We start from the raw sequence: 22,889 nt of genomic DNA on the forward strand, positions 1-22,889 counted from the left end.
TGAGAATTGCCCATCTCTCATTACTGGCCCTCTGGTTCCTCTGCCATGAACAGGACAAGACACAGTTTTCTCTTAATATTTATAAATATATTTATGAATTAAAAAAACACTTAACTGAAAAATCTATATGGATTTTTTTTTAAATCAATCTCTTCCAACAGCCATGAAATGCAGGTTAGATTACTTTCTATTGTGACTTGGACCTTTTATTTAATAAGCTAAGAAATGATTATTATAAATTAAAAGTAGGAATTAAGAGTCTGGACAAGCATAAATAAAAAATGATAGATGAACCAAACTACTTCAGTTTTGTAACAGATAGAGAGAGGGGATACATATACAGGGGAAGGGAAACCATAAAAATGATGACTTTAAATTATAAATCATAACCTAAACCTATGGCTGAAGCCAAGTAATAATTCCTCTCCCTTTTATGAAAGACAGTTACATTTTGGTTATTGAAGCCTGATTCTCCAATGTTGTGTCTGCTGTAGTCTTCAGAGCAAAGTAAAAGGCTACTTAGCTGGCACAGTTCATATCCATTTTGTATCAGCAGAAATACCTGAGTGTTATTCAGAGCAGTGAAAATGGATATCCATGAGAGTTATTTCTTCCCTGAGGCAATAGGAATAAAAGTGTCATTAGAACAGTATGCCCAGCTCATATGTAAGCCTTTTCAGAAGCCCTCACATAAGCAAGACTCCCACCAGCATGAATGAGATTAACAGGAAGAAAACAGCGGAAGACTGAGTTTAAAATAAAGGACTGAGTTTAAAATCAGCTAGCTGAACTGTTGGCAGGATTCTGCTGCGGTCTGGCAATTCTTCCTTGGTTGGAAAGAGAGACTTATGGTTGTAACAGAAACATGGGAATCCCTATATATCAATGGGCATACAGAACCATGTGGAAAAAACCTGAAAAAAAAGACATTTTTCTGGAACTACACACTAGCTAATCCACTGCATCTCAGCCATAACAGTTTGTCCTTTGTAGAACTCCTTAACATTCAGTATATAGTGCTGATATAATACAAAAACAAAGGGTCCGTCATGTCAAAATCTAGTTGGCGACTGCTTGATCCTGACTTTTAGAAGCATAAATTCAGTGACCTGCAACGGTACTTTCCTTGCCAAAAATAACGGGTCAAAATGTATGTGAGCTTCATAAATTTATATGAGAACAGAAGAGAAAAAGAACAGAGGCCAGATCCTCAGCTGGTGTACATTGCCTTTGATTCTGAAGCAAGGTCTGATTCATTCCTACAGTAGCAGACTATAGCAAGGCACAACATTATGGAAAAATTATAGATAGTTGACATTTCAGCCACACCAACTGTCTTCAGAATGTCAACAACTACAATAACTAGCACTTCTTTCCTTTTTTCCCTTTCTCATTTTAAATTGCAACTAAGGTTAACTGACTATTTTTAAAGGAAAAGCACCCTCATTTTTGCTTAACTAACACATTTATAAGATCTTCAGAAGTGGAATTATGGGAACTGGACACTTTTGAATACTTGAGAGCCAGTGGCAAATCACTCTTGGAGTATGTATCTCTGTAATATATGCACCCAGAGGATCTCACTTAGTCTATAGCTAAGCCAAAAGCATATGCATCCCACATGAATGAGAGGTGGTTGCATAGATGCCTGTGGGCACCTGCTACACAAATCAGTACCATTCTGCATATCAGCTTTGAAACGTGTCACTTGTATGTTCCAAATCACACAAGTTAGAAGAAAGGGCAGAGGGAAGATGGAAAAAATGGTCATCTGGAAAAAACCCACCTCCCTACTAGAAAAGGTTGTATGGGACCTCTACCATGCCCCATAAGCCATTTCAGACAAACTAAGTGCAGTAAAATTTTATTGTGCATATGCAGGTCAGGCTTGCCCCTCATCTCATTTAAGGATGCAGAGCATGCTGACACAACTCTGAATTGCAAGGAACTGTCTCCAAAGCGACAAGTTTCCTAGCCAAAGAACAAGCAAAAGAGTTTTCCCATGTTTGTCCCATGTTGCTACTTAAGGCAATTACATCTTGCTGTTTCCCCAATGGTCATTAAGGACAATATATTACCTTACTCTTTACAGGAATCTCTTTACATATTTGAAAACTATCACGTCTCACCTCAGACTTCTACGCTAAACAAGCTTATTTCCTTCAGTCTTTCCTTACAGGTCATGTTTCCTAGACTTCTGATCATTTTTGTTGCTCTCCTCCAGACTCTCTCCAACTGGTCCATATCTTTCTTTAAGTATAGTGCCCAAAACAAGACACAGCTTCACAGTCAGGGCTTACCAGTGCTTGCTAGAGTAGAGGGCTTGGTTCCCATATCTTACATTGATACTCACATTCATATATACAAGTGTGGTGTTTGGTTCGTTCATGGCAACATGACACAATACTGATATGTGTTCCTTTTGTGATCAGCTGTAATCCCTAGGAGCAGAATTCTGTTTCTAGTTGACAACCAATGTGCAGCCTGCAGCTATGAGTTACCTGCCCTCTGGATTATAAGTGCCTTCTCATTATAGGGACAGGGAGACATCTACACATCTCCGGAGCATTTATGAGGGCACTCACACATCCAGCATAAGCAATGGAACCACTACTACACACAAGTCAAGTAACTCAGAGTGGGATGCAAGCTGTACTTTTGTCATTCATTAGGTGAAACAATATCCTGTCCCAAGACCCACTTCTTCTGAACTGCTGCACAGGCAGTTTGTAAAACTGGTTCTCTCAAAGCTACTGTCTTTCCCCTAGCCACAAGGCTTGCTATTCCAGGAGTATGGGAGAGGGGCCTGGGCAATATCTGCTCCTTAGCAGGGCTGTTAAGAGACCTCTGCTGTTAAGTCAAAAGACTTTGGTTCAAACCTTCATCAAGATTGGAAGCTAAACACTGGGGCTAGATTGGAGGATAGCACAAGTGTCTAACCACTCACCTTTTAGGGAAAAAACATGGGAAGGTCTCCCCCGCTTCCTTTTCCCACATTTACACTCAGGCATGTACATGTCTAACCAATGCAAAGCCTACTAAGCATGCATCCATAGTACAGAGGGAGGGCCTAAACCACTCAGGTACATACCCAGATGCCATTTAGGCACACAAAGGAAAATATAATTCAGCCCTAAACGCTCTGGGATTGTTTCGGCCAGGTCTCTGCACACTTATTAAAGCCAATTTTAACACACAATAACTCTCTATACATAAATGAAGAGTGTAAAGTTATGGAAGAAGAGATATTCTTTAGAGTGGCACACAGGTAAGGGACTGATGTAGGAGTAATGGATGAATTTAAGAACACGAAAAATTAAATTTCAGACTCTGAAACAGTCTTCTGAAGGAAGTACAGAAGGCCCATTGTTTAAGGAAACAAAGAGTGCAACAGGAAAGAAACTTGTATTGACAGAAGGATAGAAGCACTGGCCTAACAAATTTTTTTCCATGTGTTATTTCCATGATTAACTACAGCCAGCAAAGCACCGTGCTCAGAGGTAGAAAAGCATGTTCCTCAAAAACTGATAAATGCCAGTTGTAGACACAAGCAACTGCTGGTACTTTGCCCAGACAAATACTGCCTCTCCATTTGTTGAGAGCTGAGCCCCAGGTCAGGTTCCTGGTTCCTCATTAATTCATTGGATACTGAGTACTGAAACCTGATTTAGAACAACCAGGTTCCAAATATACAAAAGTGCAGCAGCACATGTCAGTAAATCAGTCAATACAATTTTCATTTAATTGATCATTTTTTATAGATTTCATAGATTTCATAGACATTAGGGCTGGAAGGGACCTCGGGAGATCATCGAGTCCAGCCCCCTGCCCAAAGGGCAGGAAGTCAGCTGGGGTCATAGCATCCGAGCAAGATAAGCATCCAATTTACTCTTGAAGGTGTTCAATGTAGGTGCTTGAACCACCTCCGCTGGCAGACTATTCCAGACCTTGGGGGCTCGGACAGTAAAGAAATTCTTCCTTATGTCCAGCCTGAAACGGTCTTGCAGGAGTTTGTGACTGTTTGACCTCGTCATTCCTTGGGGCGCTCTGGTGAACAAACGTTCCCCCAGAACCTGGTGGTCACCCTTGATAAACTTATAGGTGGCCATCAGATCACCCCTGAGCCTGTGCTTTTCCGGGCTAAAGAGTCCCATGTCTCTCAGCCTGTCATCATAAGATCTGTTTTCCTGACTTCTGATCATGCGCGTGGCTCTCCTCTGGACTCTCTCAAGCTTCTCCACATCCTTTTGGAATTGTGGAGCCCAAAACTGGACGCAGTACTCCAGCTGCGGCCTCACCAAGGCCGAGTACAAGGCGAGAATGACGTCCTGGGATTTGCTCGAGAAGCATCTATTGATGCAAGCCAGCGTTTTGGTCACTTTATTAGCCGCAGCATCGCATTGCAGGCTCATGTTCATCTTGTGGTCAATGACGACCCCCAAGTCTCTTTCTTCTGTAGTGCTAACCAACGTAGCACTGCCGAGCCTATAAGGGTGCTGCAGGTTTTTCCTCCCAAGGTGGAGAACCTTGCATTTTTCGTGTTAAACACCATGAGGTTCTCGTCTGCCCATTTGCTGAGCTTGTCCAGGTCAGCCTGGATCACCCGCCTGTCTTCTGGCATGGATGCTTTGCTCCAAAGTTTGGTGTCATCGGTGAACTTGGCCAGTCCACTCCTGACTTCAATGTCCACATCGTTAATGAAGATGTTGAACAGTATGGGTCCAAGGACAGAGCCTTGAGGGACCCCACTGGTCACAGGGCACCATGATGAGTGACTGCCATCAATCACAACCCTCTGGGTCCAACCACGGAGCCAATTTCCCAGCCAGCGGATCGTGGTGGACCCAAGGCCACAACTGGCCAGTTTGGCCAAGAGGTGATCATGGGATACCAGATCAAAAGCTTTTTTGAATTCAAGATATATAACATCAATCTCTTCTCCCTTGTCCAGATGATAGGTCACCTGGTCATAGAAGGAAATGAGATTGGTCAAGCAAGACCTACCTGCAACAAACCTGTGCTCGCTATCCCTTAGGATGTTGGCGTTGGCCAGTCCATTAAGGATGGCCTCTTTAATAAACTTTTCTAAGATCTTCCCCAGGATAGAAGTCAGGCTAATGGGCCTGTAGTTAGCTGGATCCACTCTCCTCCCTTTCTTGAACATCGGCACCACATTGGCCTTCTTCCAGTCTTTGGGCACTACACCAGAGCGCCAGGAGTTTTCAAAGATCCGTGCCAGGGGCTGGGCTATGACGCTCGCCAGCTCCTTGAGTACCCTGGGGTGCAGATTGTCAGGGCCGGCTGACTTGAAGGTATCCAGCTTCTCAAGGTGTTCCTTCATGAGGTCAGCATTTATGGAGGGTAGGGGATCCCCCTCACCCAGATTTCCCTGTCCCATAGCAGGCATGGGCGTCCCATGGGACTGATGAAAGACTGACACAAAGTACCTATTTAATAGGCTGGCTTTTTCCTGGGCGTCAGTTGTCAGTTGCCCCATCTGGTTTAGCGGGGGTCCAACATTGCCCTTGCTTTTCCTCCGGCTCCCCACATATCTGAAAAAGGACTTTTTGTTGTCCTTGATGCTTGAAGCTAGTTGGAGTTCAGTTGCAGCCTTGGCTTTCCTGGTTTGCTCCCTGCAGGACCGGACCAGCGTGGAGTAATCCTCCTTGGAGGTGAATCCCATCCTCCATCCTTTGTAGGCTTTCCTTTTAAGCCACAGGAGGCCCGCTAGGTCCCTGGAGAGCCAGGGGGGCTGCTGTGCCTTCTTGCTGCCTTTCCTCCGTGTTGGAATAGATTTAGTTTGTGCGTTGAGGATCGCTTCCTTGAGGAGCAACCACTCTTCTTGAACTCCCATCTCCCTGGGGTCATGGTCCCTGAGGGCCTGACCGACAAACCTCTTGAGCTTGTCAAAGTCGGCTTTTCTGAAGTCAAGGACTTCTGTGCTGCTGACTGACTTGCCAGCTTTACGGCGGATGGTGAAGGTGATCAGCTCGTGGTCGCTGTCATCCAGCTTCCCATCGATCACTAGGTCGCCGATTAGGTCGTCCCCCGTAGCCAGTACCAGGTCGAGCAGCGCTTTGCCTCTCGTTGGCCCATAGACTTCTTGAGTCAGGTAGAGGTCATCCACGCATGAGAGAAAGCTTTGCGACCGCTCGGATTTTGCTGAGTGATCTTCCCATGAGATGTCCGGATAATTGAAGTCACCCATGACAACCAAGGTCCTGGAGCAAGCGGCCTCAGTCAGTTCCCGGGTGAACTCCTGGTCAAACTCAGGACTTTGAGTGGGAGGTCTGTAGTAGACTCCCACCGTTGTGTCCCCTGTGCCGTATTCCCCATGAATTTTTACCCAGAGGGTCTCTAGCTGTCCATGCCGGTTGCCAACATCAGCTTGCAGGGACATGTAGCTTTCCTTCACATAGAGAGCTACACCCCCGCCCCTTTTGTCAACATGATCCCTCCTGTACAGGTTATAGCCCTCTATACCCGTGGTCCAGTCATGGGTGGAGTCCCACCAGGTCTCTGTTATCCCAATGACATCACATTTCTTTGCACTGAGCAGGACGAGCTCGTCCTGCTTGTTGCCCAGGCTCTGCCGTTAGTGTACAGGCAGGCAAGTGTCCCCTTGGGGGCTCTTGCCTTGCCCACAGATTGTGCCAGGGCTGAGGCGGGGGTGGGCTCCCTTAAGTGGCTTGGTCCGCTGGCTTTGCAAGGGTTGCTCAGCGGGCCAGCAGTGGCAGTAGTCCCCCCATCCCCCAGCGGGCTTAGTTTAAAGCCCGGTGGAGCAGGTCAGCCAGCCTGGCTGAGAAGAGCCTCCTCCCCAGGGGACAGAGGTGGAGGCCATCTCTTCCCAGCAGCTCGCTGCCTCTCTCGCCAAAGAGCGGGCTGTGGTCATGGAAGCCAAGGCCTTCCCAATGACACCAGCTTCGCAGTCTTTGGTTCACTACATGGATCCTCTTCTCCCTCCTCAGCCCATAGCCCGAGACTGGGAGGATCGACAAAAACACCATCTGAGCTCCCAGACCCCTAAGCCCTGCTCCCAACTCCCCGTAGCGCCTCATGACCTGGCTGGGGGTGCTCCGAGCCGTGTCATTGGTGCCCACGTGAATATGGAGCATGGGGTAGTGGTCTGTGGGCCGGAGGAGCTGCGGGATCCTCTCCGCAATGTCTCGGATGCGGGCCCCCAGGAAGCAGCAGACTTCCCGGGCTAAGGGGTCGGGGCGGCAGATTGCCCCTTCAGTGCCCCACAGGATGGAGTCTCCCACAACAAACACCTTTCGCTTTGTCTTGGGGAGAGCGGGGCCAGTAGCTGCGGTTGAGCCTGGGTTGCCTGCGGGAGCCGGCAACTGAGCAGTCTCTGCTGGGGCTGCAAGAGGTGCGAACGTGTTTCTAAGCTCCGGCGAGGGAGGGCCCTTGGTGCAGCGAGCCTTCAGGCCCTTGACCACCTTGGTCCATGACCCTGACTGGGCAGAGCGGGAGGTCCCAGAGTCCTCCTTAGTCGTGGAGGGAGACGGAGCTCTCCCCTGCGGCTCCCGGGGGAGAAGGGCCTGGCAGTAGGAGTCTATCTCCTGCTCGCAGTCCCTGATGGCACGCAGTCTCTGGCCTGTGGCCTGGAGCTCCTCCAGCTGGCGCGCCAGAGACCCCAGTAGGGAGCAGACCCTGCAAGGGGAGGTGGCCATGCTCCCGGGCCCCAGAGCCTGAAAAAGGGACAGGCAGCCCCTGCAGCCAAGAGCCAGGGGCTCCATCTGCGTGGAGCCCGAACCATGGGCTCCGTCTGGGCGGCCGTCTCTGAGGTGCCCGATGGAGGGGCCACAGAGCCCGAGGGGACCCTCGGGGTGCGGCGCGTGCCCATCCGTGTCATGCCTCTGGTAGGCTGGCTACGGCTGGGGCTGGCTATGGCCGGGGGGAGGGTCGCAGGCAGGGTCTCGTGCCCTCCCGTGCCCTCTCCCACGCGAACTCCGCGCTAACTCGAGCGCCTGTTTGCGCAGCCTGTTCGCGTGGCTCCCTGGGGGGCTGGGCCAAGTAGGGGCCTGGGCAGGGGCTTGACCGGCCCTGGCACCAGGCAGAGGCCTCCTCCCAGCAAGCGAGGAGTTAACCCCTTCCCACCACGAGCCCGCTTACCTCTGGCTGTGCTGGGGGTCGGCAGGGGGCTCGGCGGCTGCTGACGGGGTGTCTGGGGGGCTTCGGGGGAGCAGGGGCGCAGCGGGCTTCACCCGCGCATCTCTCACCGCTCCGGAGCCTACCTGAGTGTGGTTTTTTTGGGGTTTTTTTTCCCCCCCCATTTGGCAGGCCCTTTTAAACTACGCGCATGCGCAGTGGGCCTGCCGTCGGGAGATGCTGGTTTCTCAGGTCAGGGGGGCCCTGCCTGGGATTTGGGGGGCCCTGCCCTACAGGAGGGGGACTGGTGAGTACCCCCTCCTTCTCTTCTCTCTCCCTGGGGGGCTGGGCCAAGTAGTTTCACATTCTGAAACACATCCATCTGCTGTACCTCTAGATCAGGGTTCAGTAACATATGGCCCACAGGCTGAACCTAGCCCGCACAGCAACAGGATCTGACTTGCAGACCTGGCATGTTTTGCCTGTGCCAGCACCCATGCTGGGGCTGGGGAGCAAGGAGATGTGCCATAGCTGGGCAGCTGGAAGCCCATGCCACAACTGGGAGACAGGAGGGGAACTGGAATAGAGAAGGGCAGCAGCCCTACTTCCAGCTGCCTAGCCCCAGTGAAGCTCCCTTCCAGCTGGAAGCTACATCCATGCTGCATCTAGGGCTTCAGGGAGTGGGGAGAAGAGGTGACAGCAAGAGCAAAGCCCCAACCCCACTGCTATGCTGCCAAAACCTCCTGGCCCAAGTCAGACCAGAACTAGGTTGTTCTGACCCTTGGCTTGTGATCTAGATGGATGGACTCACAAAGAAAACCTCTAAATCAATCAGTGACATTTCATCCAGATTACTTTTGCCACCAAAAAATGAATTATGCAATTTAATGAACTTGCTACCTCTTTGCTCACCTCCATCCTGAAATTTGCTTAGTCTTTCGAAGTATGATGACATAGGAACCTGAACAATATCTAGAATAGCTAGTAGGGTCCTAGTAAGTCTGAGCAGCTCACTGAAACTATAAAAGCCAAAATATATGAGGTTTCGAGCCAGATGTACCACCTAAGGAGAAAGAAAAAAATAATGAAGGAAACATCAATAATATAAGTGATCATTATATTTTGTACAATAACATCTTCTGTGGAACCTCCAGTCCAAAGGGTGGTCAATTCAAAGCGAGTTTTGCTTTCCATTCACTTTAGTGGTTTGGACCCAAGTCAGTTTCATCACATGTTATTCCAAGTAAAATAATATAATGTCTTACATAAACTAAAACAGAAAGGGGAGAAAACACCAGAAGATTTATCCAGAGTTGGAAAGAAAGAGTTTCACTTGAGGAAAGAAATATGATTGAAGATCCATGAAGCCGAAAGATTGAAGAAGGGTTTTTCAAAGAGTAGGCACTCTTAGAGATGATGGATCTTGAAGCAACAATGATGAAATTATAGTAAGTATGGAGAAAGGCAATGCTGGATGAGCAGGAGCAGTAGAGAGGGACAAATCTTGAGCTCAGTTGGAGCTGGACCTTTAAAATAACCTTTGAGAGGTGTTTTTTGAATACTAAGAAAATACCAGATTAGACATGTATAATATATCCTTTATAGGGATCTCAGCTCACCTTAAGTCAGCGAGAATGAGAGAGAATACATCCATACACACATATAAATCACCTCCCCTGCCCCAGAAAGGCAGGCACCTCTGGTAGGAGAAACACTGCAACTATTTAACAGCACACTGCAACAGTAGATTATATCATAACAACAGTGAAAATAAGAACAGTGAAACTAATGAGGTTGGCATAAAGATGCATTTGATACCCAAATAAAAATATTTGATACCCCAAACTTATACTTAAATAAGAAGCATTTATATTAGAAGACACAGAGTTAATAACTAGTGCTTTGGTGTACTAAATTAGGACAAAAATAACTGTAGGTACCTCAAATGTAAGTTTGTTTTTCTCTTTGTCCCCAAAAGGAAATGGCTGATTTACAACTTCTTTCAAGTACTCTTCTACAAATTCCATAGTCAGAGCAAATTTCCTTTTCATTTCATTTCTTGAATAATCTGTGAAAGAATCATACCTATAAGGCAAAATATTGAGAAGAGCAAAGTTACTCTTCCACTTATATGGTAAATTGCCACTTAAACTGAGAAATCACTCTGATGCTGTAAAACTATTTCAAGTTCTTTGTAGAGAAAAGGGTTAGATGGCAGTTAAATGAGCACAGGTTTGTAGGAATAGCAGGAAAAGGATGCAATCCCTGCTCTTCCCCCATTCCCCCCCCCAAATACTCCTCTCCATTTTTTCCACAGATATGAAAGGACTCTACTACATTAGTGGTAGCAGAAGAAATGAAAGAAATTAGCTTCTGATCAACTCCTTTCTTTGTACCATAAAGCCAAATTGTTCTGGCAAGTAAACAATCCAGCTGAAAGGATGCAGCAGTTTCTGTTGCCTTGGTGTCCATATGGCTCCCTCTCCACTAGAAATAAGCAAATGAATCAAAGTGATCCAGCTGACATAGTATATATGGACTTTGATGAATGTATAATATAGTATATCTGACATAGTATATCTGGACTCTTAATGAACGTAGGTAGTCATAGCATTACAGGAAAGGTCTACCTGTGGATTAGAAATTGGCTTAAGGACAGAAAACAAAGAGTGAGTGTAAGTGGTCAGTTTTCAGGATGGATAGAAGTAAATAACAGGGTCTCCCAGGGATCTGTGTTGGGACTGGTTATTTAACATGTTCATAATTGGTCTGGAAAAATGAGGTGACTAGTGAGGTTGCCAAATTTGCTAATGCCACAACATTATTCTAAATGATGAAAACCAAGGTGGACCGTGAGGAACTACAGAAGGATCTTGCACTATTGTTGAACAGGCAACTAAATGGCAGACAAAAATTCAACGTAGGTAAGTGCACCCGGGCAAAAATAACCTGAACTATACCTACACTATGATGGGTTATACATTACCTGTTACCATACTGGAAAGAGACCTGGAAGGCATTGTGGACAGTTCGCTAAAAATATCAGTTCAGCACTCAGCAGCCATCAAAAATGCAAACAAGTTGTTAAGAATTATTAAGAAGGGAATTGTAAACAAAACTAACAGTATCATCATGCCCCTTTATAAATTCATGGTGATACTGTGACACATTGAATATTGTGTCCAGGTCTGGTCCCCACATCTTGAAAAGATACAGAAGAACTAGAGAAGGTACACAAAGGCAACAAGGATGATTACTGTTTATGGAGAGGAGAGTGTAAAGAGGCCAGGCCTATTCAGTTTAGAAAAGAGGCACCTGAGGGGAGACATGATAAGTGTTTACAGAATACTAAATGGTGAAGAAAAAGTAAATAGGGATCTTTTATTTACTTTTCACAATACAAAAACTAAGTGTCATAAAATGAAGCTAACAGGTAGCAAGTTTAAAACTAACAAAAGAAAGTTCTTTTTCACCCAGTATATAATTACAGTTTGACAAGGTTCTTTGTGTGAATCTGATACCCTTTATTAGACCAACTTAAATAGCTGGAAAACAATTATTAAGCAAGCTTTTGGGTTCAAAAACCCTTAAAAAATTAAAGTTTGGAATTCACTGCTACAAGACATTGTAGAAGCTGGCAACTTAACCAGATTCAAAAAGAGATTGGATAAATCAGACAAAGTCTTTGAGGAAAAGTGCATCCATAGCTATTAAACATGGGAGTTAGGGGTACACAGCCTCTGAATTAAAACTTCCTAAACCTCAAATGCTGGAGGCTGCAAGTAGGAAAGGAACAGGGGAAAAATCCTGGTCATACCCAGTTCACTCTCCCTTTCAGCATCCACTCTTTGCCAATGTGCTACATAGCACACTGGGCAAGATGGATTAATGGTATGACCCAGTAAATTACAGTTGTTATGTTATTACGTTTTAGAAATATTGTGCCTCTCAGGCCCTGATGCATCAAATCAATTACAGTTTCATAGTTGGCAGGGTTGGAAGGGACCCGAGCGGTTCACCAAGTCCAACCCCCTGCCATGGGCAGGAAAGAATGCTGGGGTCAAACGAGACTCTGGCTAGGTGATAATCTAGCCTCCTTCTGAAGACCCCCCAGGGTAGGAGTGAGCATCACTTCCCTTGGACGTTGGTTCCAGATCCTAGCCCCCCCGACTGAAGTAGTGCCTCCTGATACCTAGTCTGAACCTACTCTCTGTCAAATTATGGCCATTATTCCTTGTTACTCCCAATAGTGCTCAGGGGAACAGGGACTCTCCCGCTGCCTGCTGGTCTCCCGTGGCCAGTTTATAGATGGCCACCATATCCCTTCTCAGCCTTCTCTTGGGGAGGCTGAACAGGTTCAAGTCCCGTAGTCTCTCGTAGGGCCTGCCCTGCTGCCCCCTGATCATGCAAGTGGCCCTCCTCCGGACCCTCTCCATGTTGTCCACATCCCTCTTGAAGTGCGGCGCCCAGACCCAGACTCAGTACTCCAACTGCGGCCTGACCAATGTCATATAGAGGGGGAGGATCACCTCCTTGGACCTGCTCGTGATGCATCTGTGGATGCATGACAAGGTGCAGTTAGCCTTCCTGACTGCGTCCCCACATTGGTGACCCATGTTCATCTTGGAGTCTATCATGACTCCAAGATCCTTTTCTGCCTCTGTGCTGATGACAAGGGAGTTCCCCAGCCTGTAGGTTGGTTCTTCCTCCCCAGGTGCAGTACCCTGCACTTGTCAGTATTGAATCCCATCTTATTCCCATCTGCCCACCCCTGTAACCTGTCCAGATCTAATTGCAACCTGTCCCTCCCTTCTAGCATGCCCACTTCTCCCCACATCTTAGTGTCATCTGTAAATTTGAACAAGGTGCTTTTCACCCCCTTGTCCAAGTTGCTGATGAAGATGTTGAACAGTTACGGGCCCAAGAACTGAGCCCTAGGGGACTACGTCCACCACAACACCTGCATCCAAAGATTTTGTGACCTGGTCATAGATAGCCACCAGGTTGGTCTGACAGGACCTGCCTCTAATGAGAGGTTGCCCCTAAGCATACACTCCTGCTTGCCCCTCGCAGATGTGCACCTAGAAAATTTTCTCAAAAAGCTTCTCTAGGACCAAGGTAAGACTAACAGGCCTATAATTTCCAGGGTACTTCTTCCTCCCTTTTTTGAAAATGGGGACTACATTGGCCCTTTTCCAGCCCTCTGGCACCTCGCCAGGGCACCACAAGTGCTTGTAAAGCTGTTCCAGGGGTCCTGCAATGACCTCTGCTAATTCCCGCAGCAGTCTAGGGTGGAGGTCATCAGGACCTGCTGATTTGAACATGTCCAGTCCCACCAGAAGTTCCCTGATTAGGCCATCTCTGACCGTGGGCCTGGCTGTGCCTCCCCTGGGACCACCGGGGATCCCAGTGGGGGGGATGACCTGGTCACTGCTCAGAAAAATGGGGGCAAAGAAATTATTAAATAGGTTAGCTTTGTCAACAATTAAGTAGTGGACAGTTCCCATAAAATCAAAGGGACTCCACCCATACTTAAAACTAGCACACGTTAAGTACTTTACTGAATTGAAGCTAATGCCTCAGTGAATGGCTTTTGGTGCAATGTGTTCCCACAGCACCTGACATTCAGTTAGATGACTTTAAAACCACAACCAAGGTCTGAGTGTAAAACTAGGATTCAGCTTAGCAAGGGTACAATATTAATCACAATTTAATGGTTTCCAGCTTAGCAGTTGTGAGTAAAGGCCATTCTGTTTTTCCCAGTTTCCCCTATAATGATGCACTTAAAAATGTTCTTATTAAAAATGAAATGCTTTTAAGTCTCCAGAATTAACAGAACCTAGTGGTTTGTCTTCAACAACAAACCATATTCTCACATGCACACTGTAAGAAGTGGGTGTCCCAGGGCCAGTCTAAACGTAGGCCCACCCACTTGTCTCTAAGCATTATGCCTGCCTACCTTGCATGCCATGCCTTGATGATAATGTTTGATAGATCTTAACAAGGCAGGAGGCTGCCCATTTACTTGCCCTGATGCCAAAGGCATTACACACAGCTCCGCCCTTCCCTTACTGTGTCCCATGCCTCACAGATGACATCCATGGTCTCATACCTGGCCTTGGTCTGTGTGGCGTAGCATCTGGCCTGCTTCTCTGGCCTAAACCCCGGCCACTGAATCACTTCGGCTCCCAACCCTTTACTGCTCCTCAGGCTCCCAGCCCAGTTCTACTCAGGTCTCCCAGCCCCCTATCAATTCAGGACTCCAAGCCCTGCCAGTAACTCTGGGCTCCAAGCCTCATTCCCTTTCAGGGCTCCAAGCCCCATACGCCCCACACTGGGTTTCTCAGTATCCCTAAACATCCCCTGCCCTATACTGGACCTCAACAATCCCTAATCCATTCACCCCAGGAGCTTCTTGTATAGCTCCCCAAAGGCTCAGGGCCTCAACCCCCTGGATCCTCACTCCTGGTGCAGCCTCAGAGTTTGTGGTGAGTCTGGGCGCTACCCCAGGTCCCTTCCTGACCTGGGGTCCTACCTCAGAGATCACCATGAGTCTAGGCTCTTGCTTTGTTGTTTGGGGTGTGCTCCCCTAGCCTTTCCCCTCCACAGGGTCACCCACAAGGCAGTGGGGGCTGAGGCTTTCTGGCACTCTATACTCACCCTTCATTTAGGAGGCACCAGGTGTGACATTTCCTGGATACTGCCCTGCCACAAGCAGCCCCACCACACCATCCAACCCCAGCAGGGTGTAGTTTTAGGTCATGCCCCAGGACCAAGAGCCTCCAGCCATCCCCATAACTCCTGCCCTTACCTCCAAGGTGTCACAAGCAACAGCCCTAGCTGGGTTGTTGTTTTCCCAGCTGCTAGCAGCAGTCCCTGTTCCCAATCAGGCAGTTGTGCCTAACCGGGATTGCAGCCAGCTGAAGGCTGCCTTGCTGCTGTTCAGGCCCCTGCAAATAACAGGGCATTCCTATGCTCTGTTACATGCACCACATTAAAATAAACAGCCTCTAACAGTTTTGCTCAACACAAATTTGATCCGTTTAAAATACATCGGTGATTTTTTTTTTAACTTACTCATGTATTGTGATCTTGGTAGGAATTTCAGTCCATAATCTGGCATATTTGACAGGAACTACAGTTTCCTGTGGATCTCTGTCTACATGCATGTGTAGCATAAGACGACAAAAAGAAGCCCGTAGGTCATATGGAAGGCTTTCATCAGACACGCATCGCAGGATCAAATCTACTGACAACTGAGTAGAAATCTGGTTTATGGCTAGGTATTGGCGGTCAAGGCACATTCTTGCGAAGAGGTTTAACTGGTACCTGAAATAAAAAAAATAAAGGTGCAAGTTCAACAGTACATTTGATTTCTCTGGTACCTTGCTCTGTGGCATTCAAAGAATCTAATCTTGTGAGCCTGATCTCTGCCCACCCAATGCAACATACTAGAAATCACACAGTGGCTTCGCTAATGAAGAGGCTACCTTGCCATCACAAACATTAGTATTAGGCTCCTATCCCCAACAATTTTTATACTCGACTCCCACTGGAGTTCAAAGGAACTCAACACAGAATGATGGCAGGATGAAGCCTTTGAGCTATTTGTCTTCAATCCATTAAAGGTTTTGTTTCATGACCGTGGCTTTGAGTGTCTGGTATCTGCAAGTCTTCATAGTGCTCAGTTCTAATTGCTTCTGGGCATCTGCTCCCAGTACACCTTGTCTACAAGAATACAAAGTGGCTGTCACTGCACTAGCTATTGTGTAAACTAAAACATATAACCTGCATGGAAAAGCGAGGAGATGAAACCACAGAATTTCTACACATGGAGATCTGTCAAAAGGGTGGAAGCTTCAGTGCCTATTTCGAAAACATGGTGTAGATTGTGATCCTTCATACAAAACGTAATTGAAACATAAACTTAGACCCCATTTCCGACCAAACCAAAGGCCCCACACCTTACTCCCATTTAAAAGAGTGGCAGATGGCTTTAATAAGAAACGCATCGGATTCTCCATCTAGCATAGTATCATCTTCCTTCTAAAAATGGAATACCTGTAATAAGTAAGAACTTCCAAATCAGCTTTTGTGCCTTCCTTAGCCTCCTGAGCAAGATGTCTGATAGCTTTGCCATGAGGTTCTTTATTGCTGTCAATCCAATACAACCAAACTTCTTCCTCGTCAATATCATCGGGGATGACTGAACATTCCAAGGGATTGTCTATCTGCGCTGAAACCAGCCTTCAAATAAATAATGCATACTGTAGCTGCCAATACATGTAGCAATAGAGGCAATGCAGTAATAAAAAGTGTCTTGGTGGTAGATGCTTACTTGGTTTGAATGAGAATGTCAGCATTTCCCGGACTCAGCATAAACTTGCAGATAAGCTCCTGAGTTACTGGTATTGCGGTTGTGTTAGAAACGCATAGGTCTGATAGATAATCCAAGAACCTAGATAGGGGGAAACGGCAAATACAACAAAATGCAGGACGAACCATTACACAGATCACAACAGAAATAAATTTCTCCATCTGAAGCTTTTCCTAAAAATATGAAACTCTCCACCACTGCTAGGACTTGGGTCCATTAGTATGAAGCCACTGGCTGCCTCAAACTTTCTACCCAGTATAGAAAGACAAAATCAACACTGTGTTAGCATGGGTCACACTTCCTCTCCAAAAAGCTCTGTGAATTGTGGAATGTAAGTTCACAAATATAAGAAAACATCTTATATTCAGGAGTCAGTTCATTCACCACTTAAACAGCGAGTTGTATGGTAGCAGGTAACTCAGTTCTCTGGTAGCAAGTAATTAACGATGCTCAGGAATGGCATACAATATTTTTACTAAAGAAACTGCCAAATATGATTGTAAATGCTACAGAAATCGAAATAGGCAAAAGAGAATTACTTGGGCTTTGGGAAAAGTTGCCTAGCAAGAGCTGATGTTGAAGTAGGTTTCCTTTTTCGTAACTCATTTGTGTTTTAGGGTCTACTATTGCAATTCTTACTCATGGAAGTAAGAAGTGCCACAGAAGCCTATGAGTAAATCCTATATGCCCAACCCCTTAACTAGGTGATTCCAAAGTGTATTCTTTGATTGCAAAGTGTATCCTTCCAATGTGAATTATTCTGGCACCCTGGCTTAAAGATCGGTGCCATTTTTGCATAAAACCAGTACATTTACTCATTCATGCAACAAGATAAAGATCTCTGCTCTTACAAAAAAGTTCCATGATATAATGAATTTAAAAAGTAAACAAGCCCCTTAATACTTCCCTAGCCCCTTTCCCTTTCAATTCCAGGATGGGAATCTGGTGAGTAGCAATGTGGTCTCCTTCCCCAAAACTGGCCAACCCCAACACAGCTTGGTTTGGGAGATATGATAAGATCACAGTTTAAGGTGACATGACTGCACACTTGAGCAGAATAACAAAATCGGTAGAGAGAGAGCCTCCAGGTATATTATAAATCCCTTCCATAAAAATGATATCCACAGTTACCAAAGGTATAAATTGGCTCTCACCATATTAAATTTCTTATATTTACCAAAAATATTGAGATTTCTTTTCATTAAGCACTCCATTCATCCATTTTATCTTCCGACTAGAATTAGTCAGAAATTTTCCAGCAAAATTTCATTTGAAACTACTTATCAGTTGAGCCTTATTTTGTTGGACACATCCTCAGTTTGACAGGCTTCTGCCAAATCCCGAACAGTGTACCAAAACTTGAGTAGATTCTTGGCCCAGGTCTGGGTACCTTGAAAGTTCAGCATCCCTGGGGCAGTCTGATGGTGAGCTGAGGACCTTGGAAGTACTGGACACCAAGGGACCCTGGCATCCCCTGCAACTGCTTAGTAAACTTATGGCATTCTTGCCAATGTCACTGCTTCCCCACGTAGTAAAACTAAGATTAATAATAGTTTCACTGAGCAGCTATAGAGTCCAGAGAACTTCCAGCTTGTAGGAAATTTAAAAACTTTTTTTTTATTTCAGTCAGATTCTAACAGAAAGAAGTTTTTAAATAAATGAAATTTTCTTATGAACTGGAAACACTGTTTTCCAACCAGTCACATTTTGGCAAGTGGAAATAGTCAAATTCCAGACTTGCAGGTATCTCTGCTCTCTCTTCCGTGTGACTTTATAAACAAAACATCTTTTTGTCTGCCAGGTCCAAGCAAATAATTAACCACAAGTAAAAGACAACAAGATAAACAAAAGGCAGATAACATCTCTGACAGAAATAAAAGGCTACCAATACACAAGAAGAAAGTTCTGCAGACTACTTCAAACCTTGGCTCTCGGTTCCTCCTGAGTAAACTAACAAATGTCTCTATTTCCTTTGCCGTGATGTGTTTCTCTAATAGCTTTCTGTTGTTGTGTAACAAAGCTGTGATGGTGTCTTCTGCCAGAATATCATAGCCAATCTGGGACTGCATGACACAGAAGTTCTTAGCAATATATTCCTGAAAAACAAAAAGCCCCAGGATGATCTGTTAAACAGTGTGAAAGAAACAATGCTTGTTTTAGGATCAGGGATATCTTTGTTAATTAACAATCAAACTAACTCTCAAAACCTTTCCAGTGGCATGCACTAAAGGGAATCTAGACTGTAGGGATGATGGTAATCCAAGAAAAAAAAACATAATTGTCCAGGGACTGTCAACACTTCTACCGAAAATAATGGAAGACTTGAAACATATTTTGAAGGAACAGTCTTCATATTTTTAGGAACTGAAATATTTTGCACAGCTTTAGAAAGCAACTAAAAAAGTCCCAGATACTGATAGTCTTTTCAACCCCTTCTCTTTTGTCCATCCACCCCTACAGAGGCAGCAATTTATTTCCTTCTGTGGCTTGTAAAAGCATCCACTGTAGTGGTCTGAACTCTCTATTGCTTGCAAACAGCCTCCTATGGTAGCAGGCTGGGCAGGATAATGGAACAAACCCTGTTTCAAAGACTACTACCACTCCTTGCTCCACAGAATTGCCAGCAAGAGGAATTCAAATGTTAACAGAACCTTCCTTCTCTCTAACATGGAGTACAAGGGCCCCATTTTAATAATGCAGCAGAAGGCCAGGAAGCAGGGGTCCCAGTCTCACATGCAGCTAATGGAGTGATAAGCAGGTAGCATCCCAGAAAAGTTAAACCTGTAGCACTCAAACCTGATTGCTGATCTCTTGTCAAAGTTCCTCAGCCACAACTTCACTTCTGCTTAGTATAAGAATTCCTTGTTTTGTAACATGATTTGCTACACATACAGAGCCAACCCACCCTCTCTCATTAGAGCACCTAAGACTCCAAACATGCTCTGTGTGCAGGATCAGACCCAGAGTACAGTTATGCAGTAATCTGAGTGGAAAAAAAATAAGATCACTGACCTGATTTTTCCTATAGTCCTGCTGGGAATGTCTGAGTACCCTGTAACATAGCCTTAACACATATTTGTATGGCGCATATCTCTGGTCACCAAGATCTTCAAGTCTCAGCATTGATCCTTCTCCTCCTTTGTCCTTAAAAGGAGCTTTGAGAATCCCAAATATCTGTTCAGAACCAAGAAGGGTGAGAACAAAGATGTCTTTAATTAGCCATGCTGGAGGCTATGTACACAGAAAGCCACAGGTGTAATTTAAATCCAATAAGAAAGAGGGTGCCACTCTTGTTAACGACCTAAAATGGAATATGTTGGGTGGCACTGTCAACCTCAGACATTAAATAACTTGCCATGTTCTCCCCAGCCTGCTGACTGATATCCCCAAGCAAACAATGATCACTGACATCATCATAAATGCCTTCACTGGTACAAATTAAGAGACAAAAAGGAAGACATTTTTGGCTCTTATTCCGCATCTTTATCCTTTTTACCATGTTTATTCAAGCACCTTTACAAAGAATATAACGCCTGGTTGATATAAATTGTGGCATGCACTCAAGTCAGGGACTAAATTGCAAATCTGTTTCAACTTCACCACCTTTGGTCAAGAATTTGTTCTCAGACAGAGCCGTGGGATTCAGTGGAGTTGTATGGATATCACTGAAAATAGAATTTGCCATTTATACATAACATTTTAATTGCCCCTCCTTTATTCAGAGAACAAATAGATGAGCCCAGTAATTTCAACCCCATAAGCATGATGTAGCCTACTTAATTACACAAGCAGCTCACTCGTATGCATAAATCTAAAAATACTGCTAATACCCCTAACGCACCTGGGCTAAGATATTTTGTTCCCTCATTAACTTCTGCCTTTCTCGGTTTGGCTTGGTGACAACCACATCCAAAACTTCCTGCCCATTATTAGGTATATCAGCAACAAAGAAAATGAGATCTTCCAGCAGCTTGGTTACAAACCTAGAAAGAGAAACAAAATCATAACTCTACCCTTCCATTCTTTGCTGGATTCAATAAAAGAGCAAATCACATTTTAAAATAGGCTTTATTTTGCACAACAGAACTTCAGTCATTGTAAAGCCAAGTTTGACATGCACTTAAGGATTCAAGGCCTTGAATAGCAGAGGCTTAAATCCATCACAGAGATGTTTACCAAGGCATTAAACAGCAACAGCAGCAAACAGGGCAGCAAGTTGAGTTGACAAACAGTATTCAGAAATATGAAATGTACACAGGACAAAAACACCAGCTGGCTTCAAGGTCCAGTGACAGTAGTAAGATGCTCTCACACTCAGTCTACCTAGCGTTCTCCAGGCAAAAGCTAAACACAAGTCCAATTTAAATTTGATGCACTCAGTGGAGAGAGATGGGAGCATCCTGCTCCAATACGATGCTGCTCCAATACTATCCTGCGATGCTGCGGCTAGTAAAGCGACCAAAACGCTGGCTTGCATCCATAGATGCTTCTCAAGCAAATCCCGGGACGTCATTCTCCCCTTGTACTTGGCCTTGGTGAGGCCGCAGCTGGAGTACTGCGTCCAGTTTTGGGCTCCACAATTCAAAAAGGATGTGGAGAAGCTTGAGAGAGTCCAGAGAAGAGCCACGCACATGATCAAAGGTCAGGAAAAGAGACCTTACGACAACAGGCTGAGAGCCATGGGGCTCTTTAACCTAAAAAAGCACAGGCTCGGGGTGATCTGATGGCCACCTATAAGTTTATCAGGGGTGACCACCAGGATCTGGGGGAACGTTTGTTCACCAGAGCGCCCCAAGGGATAACAAGGTCGAACGGTCATAAACTACTGTGAGACCGTTTCAGGCTGGACATAAGGAAGAATTTCTTTACTGCCTGAGCCCCCAAGGTCTGGAACAGCCTGCCATTGGAGGTGGTTCAAGCACCTACATTGAACACCTTCAAGAGCAAATTGGATGCTTATCTTGCTGGGATGCTATGACCCCAGCTGACTTCCTGCCCTTTGGGCGGGGGGCTGGACTCGATCTCCCGAGGTCCCTTCCAGCCCTAATGTCTATGAAAACTATGAAATACCAGCCCCTGACAGCATTGATCAAAAGAAGCATTGAAAATGGATTTGAAAAAAAGGCAGTCTGTCTTGCTGTCCTTACTAGGCTGAATGAGCTTTAGTGAGAACTAGGATGTGCTCTAATAAAGAATGTCTCTGCTGCTACCAAAGGATGGCTCTCATTCCTGGGAGAAGCAAGCAAATAATATCATGACATTGCACCTGCAACTCTGAAATCAAAATGGTCACTGTACTCACTTTAAGGAACATCTTTGAGAAGAACCAGCAGTTTTCCTGCAGAACCTCTACAAAGCCACAAGCTCTTACCCTAGAACTAATAAATAAACCAGGGAAAACAAAGGGTGGGGGAAAGCTGTCAGCACACAGAAGGCCAGATTTTGTTCAGTGGCTGCATCTACATGAGCAGCGGACTGCACAGTTTTTACTGAGCAGCCATTTAGTCATTTACTTATGCAAGTACTAAATGATTGCACAGTAACTAGCGTTATTGTTCAGTACCATCCCCGCATGATTTTTCGTGATGCTACAGCACAGTAACAACGAGCTCATTACCACTGTGCAATACTGTCGCATCCAGCAATGCTACTGCATGGTAGCAACCAGCTACTGCGCAGTAACGCCTCATGTAGTTGTACCCAGTAAAGCCTATTTAACTTCACTGACCTCAAGAGGGGTCATGAATTTGGCCAGGATCCAGTCTGGGCTACAAACTAGTCTGCTACTAGAGTCACATTTGGATCTTTGGTGGAGAGTTTCAAAGCCAGCTAAGGAATTCTGGCACACAACTGTCATTAATAAAAATAGCAACAGTGTGGCTAACCTACTGATCAACACAAAATCATAGCCCATGTGTAGCTATGATTGAGTAGAGCAAGACTCACAACATAAGGGTGCTTTCCAAACAGATGGTGTGGGACTGAGCAACAAGACAAAACTTGTGGGATCACTATGCATCTAAGCCAGAACATGGTGGAGTAAGTGGAAACGAAAAACACTATTAAGCTGAATACGAGCCAACAGTGTGTTCTTGTTACAGAAAAAGGGTTAATAGCATAGTGGGCTGTATTAATATAAGTGACACTTGCAAGTCAAGGGAAGCAAGTCCTCCATTCTATTCAGCACTGATGAGGCCTCATTCGGAATCCTGTGTCCAGTTTTGGACCCCATGCTTCAACAAATTAGGAAGAGTCCAACAGAGAGCATGAAAAAATCATTAGGGGGTTGGCAAACATGACTTATAAGGAAAACCAGAAAAACTGTGTTTATTTAGTCTGGAGAAGAAAAGAATGAATGGAGATGGAGAAGGGGGTTCATAACAGTCTTCAAGTACTTGTAGGGAAGTTATAAAGAAGA

At 45.4% G+C, this 22,889-nt stretch overlaps 1 protein-coding gene across 11 annotated transcripts in view; it reads right to left on the reverse strand.

Annotated features, from left to right (window-relative positions):
• The window catches only part of ITPR2 (inositol 1,4,5-trisphosphate receptor type 2), a 537,951-nt gene that overhangs the window by 370,516 nt on the left and 144,546 nt on the right, over window positions 1–22,889 (reverse strand). For all 11 annotated transcript variants that reach the window (XM_090043677.1, XM_090043678.1, XM_090043675.1 and 8 more), the window contains 8 exons: window positions 20,313–20,454; window positions 19,484–19,645; window positions 18,395–18,567; window positions 16,433–16,552; window positions 16,156–16,341; window positions 15,172–15,423; window positions 10,035–10,179; window positions 9,007–9,157 (listed from right to left, as the gene is read on the reverse strand). In XM_090043677.1, coding sequence (XP_089899803.1) covers window positions 9,007–9,157; window positions 10,035–10,179; window positions 15,172–15,423; window positions 16,156–16,341; window positions 16,433–16,552; window positions 18,395–18,567; window positions 19,484–19,645; window positions 20,313–20,454 — 1,331 coding nt within the window. The remainder of the gene's footprint in view (window positions 1–9,006; window positions 9,158–10,034; window positions 10,180–15,171; window positions 15,424–16,155; window positions 16,342–16,432; window positions 16,553–18,394; window positions 18,568–19,483; window positions 19,646–20,312; window positions 20,455–22,889) is intronic.

Source organism: Crocodylus siamensis, chromosome 4, assembly GCF_052110815.1.
Source record: "Crocodylus siamensis isolate JL-2025a chromosome 4, ASM5211081v1, whole genome shotgun sequence".
NCBI classification, from domain to species: Eukaryota; Metazoa; Chordata; order Crocodylia; family Crocodylidae; genus Crocodylus; species Crocodylus siamensis.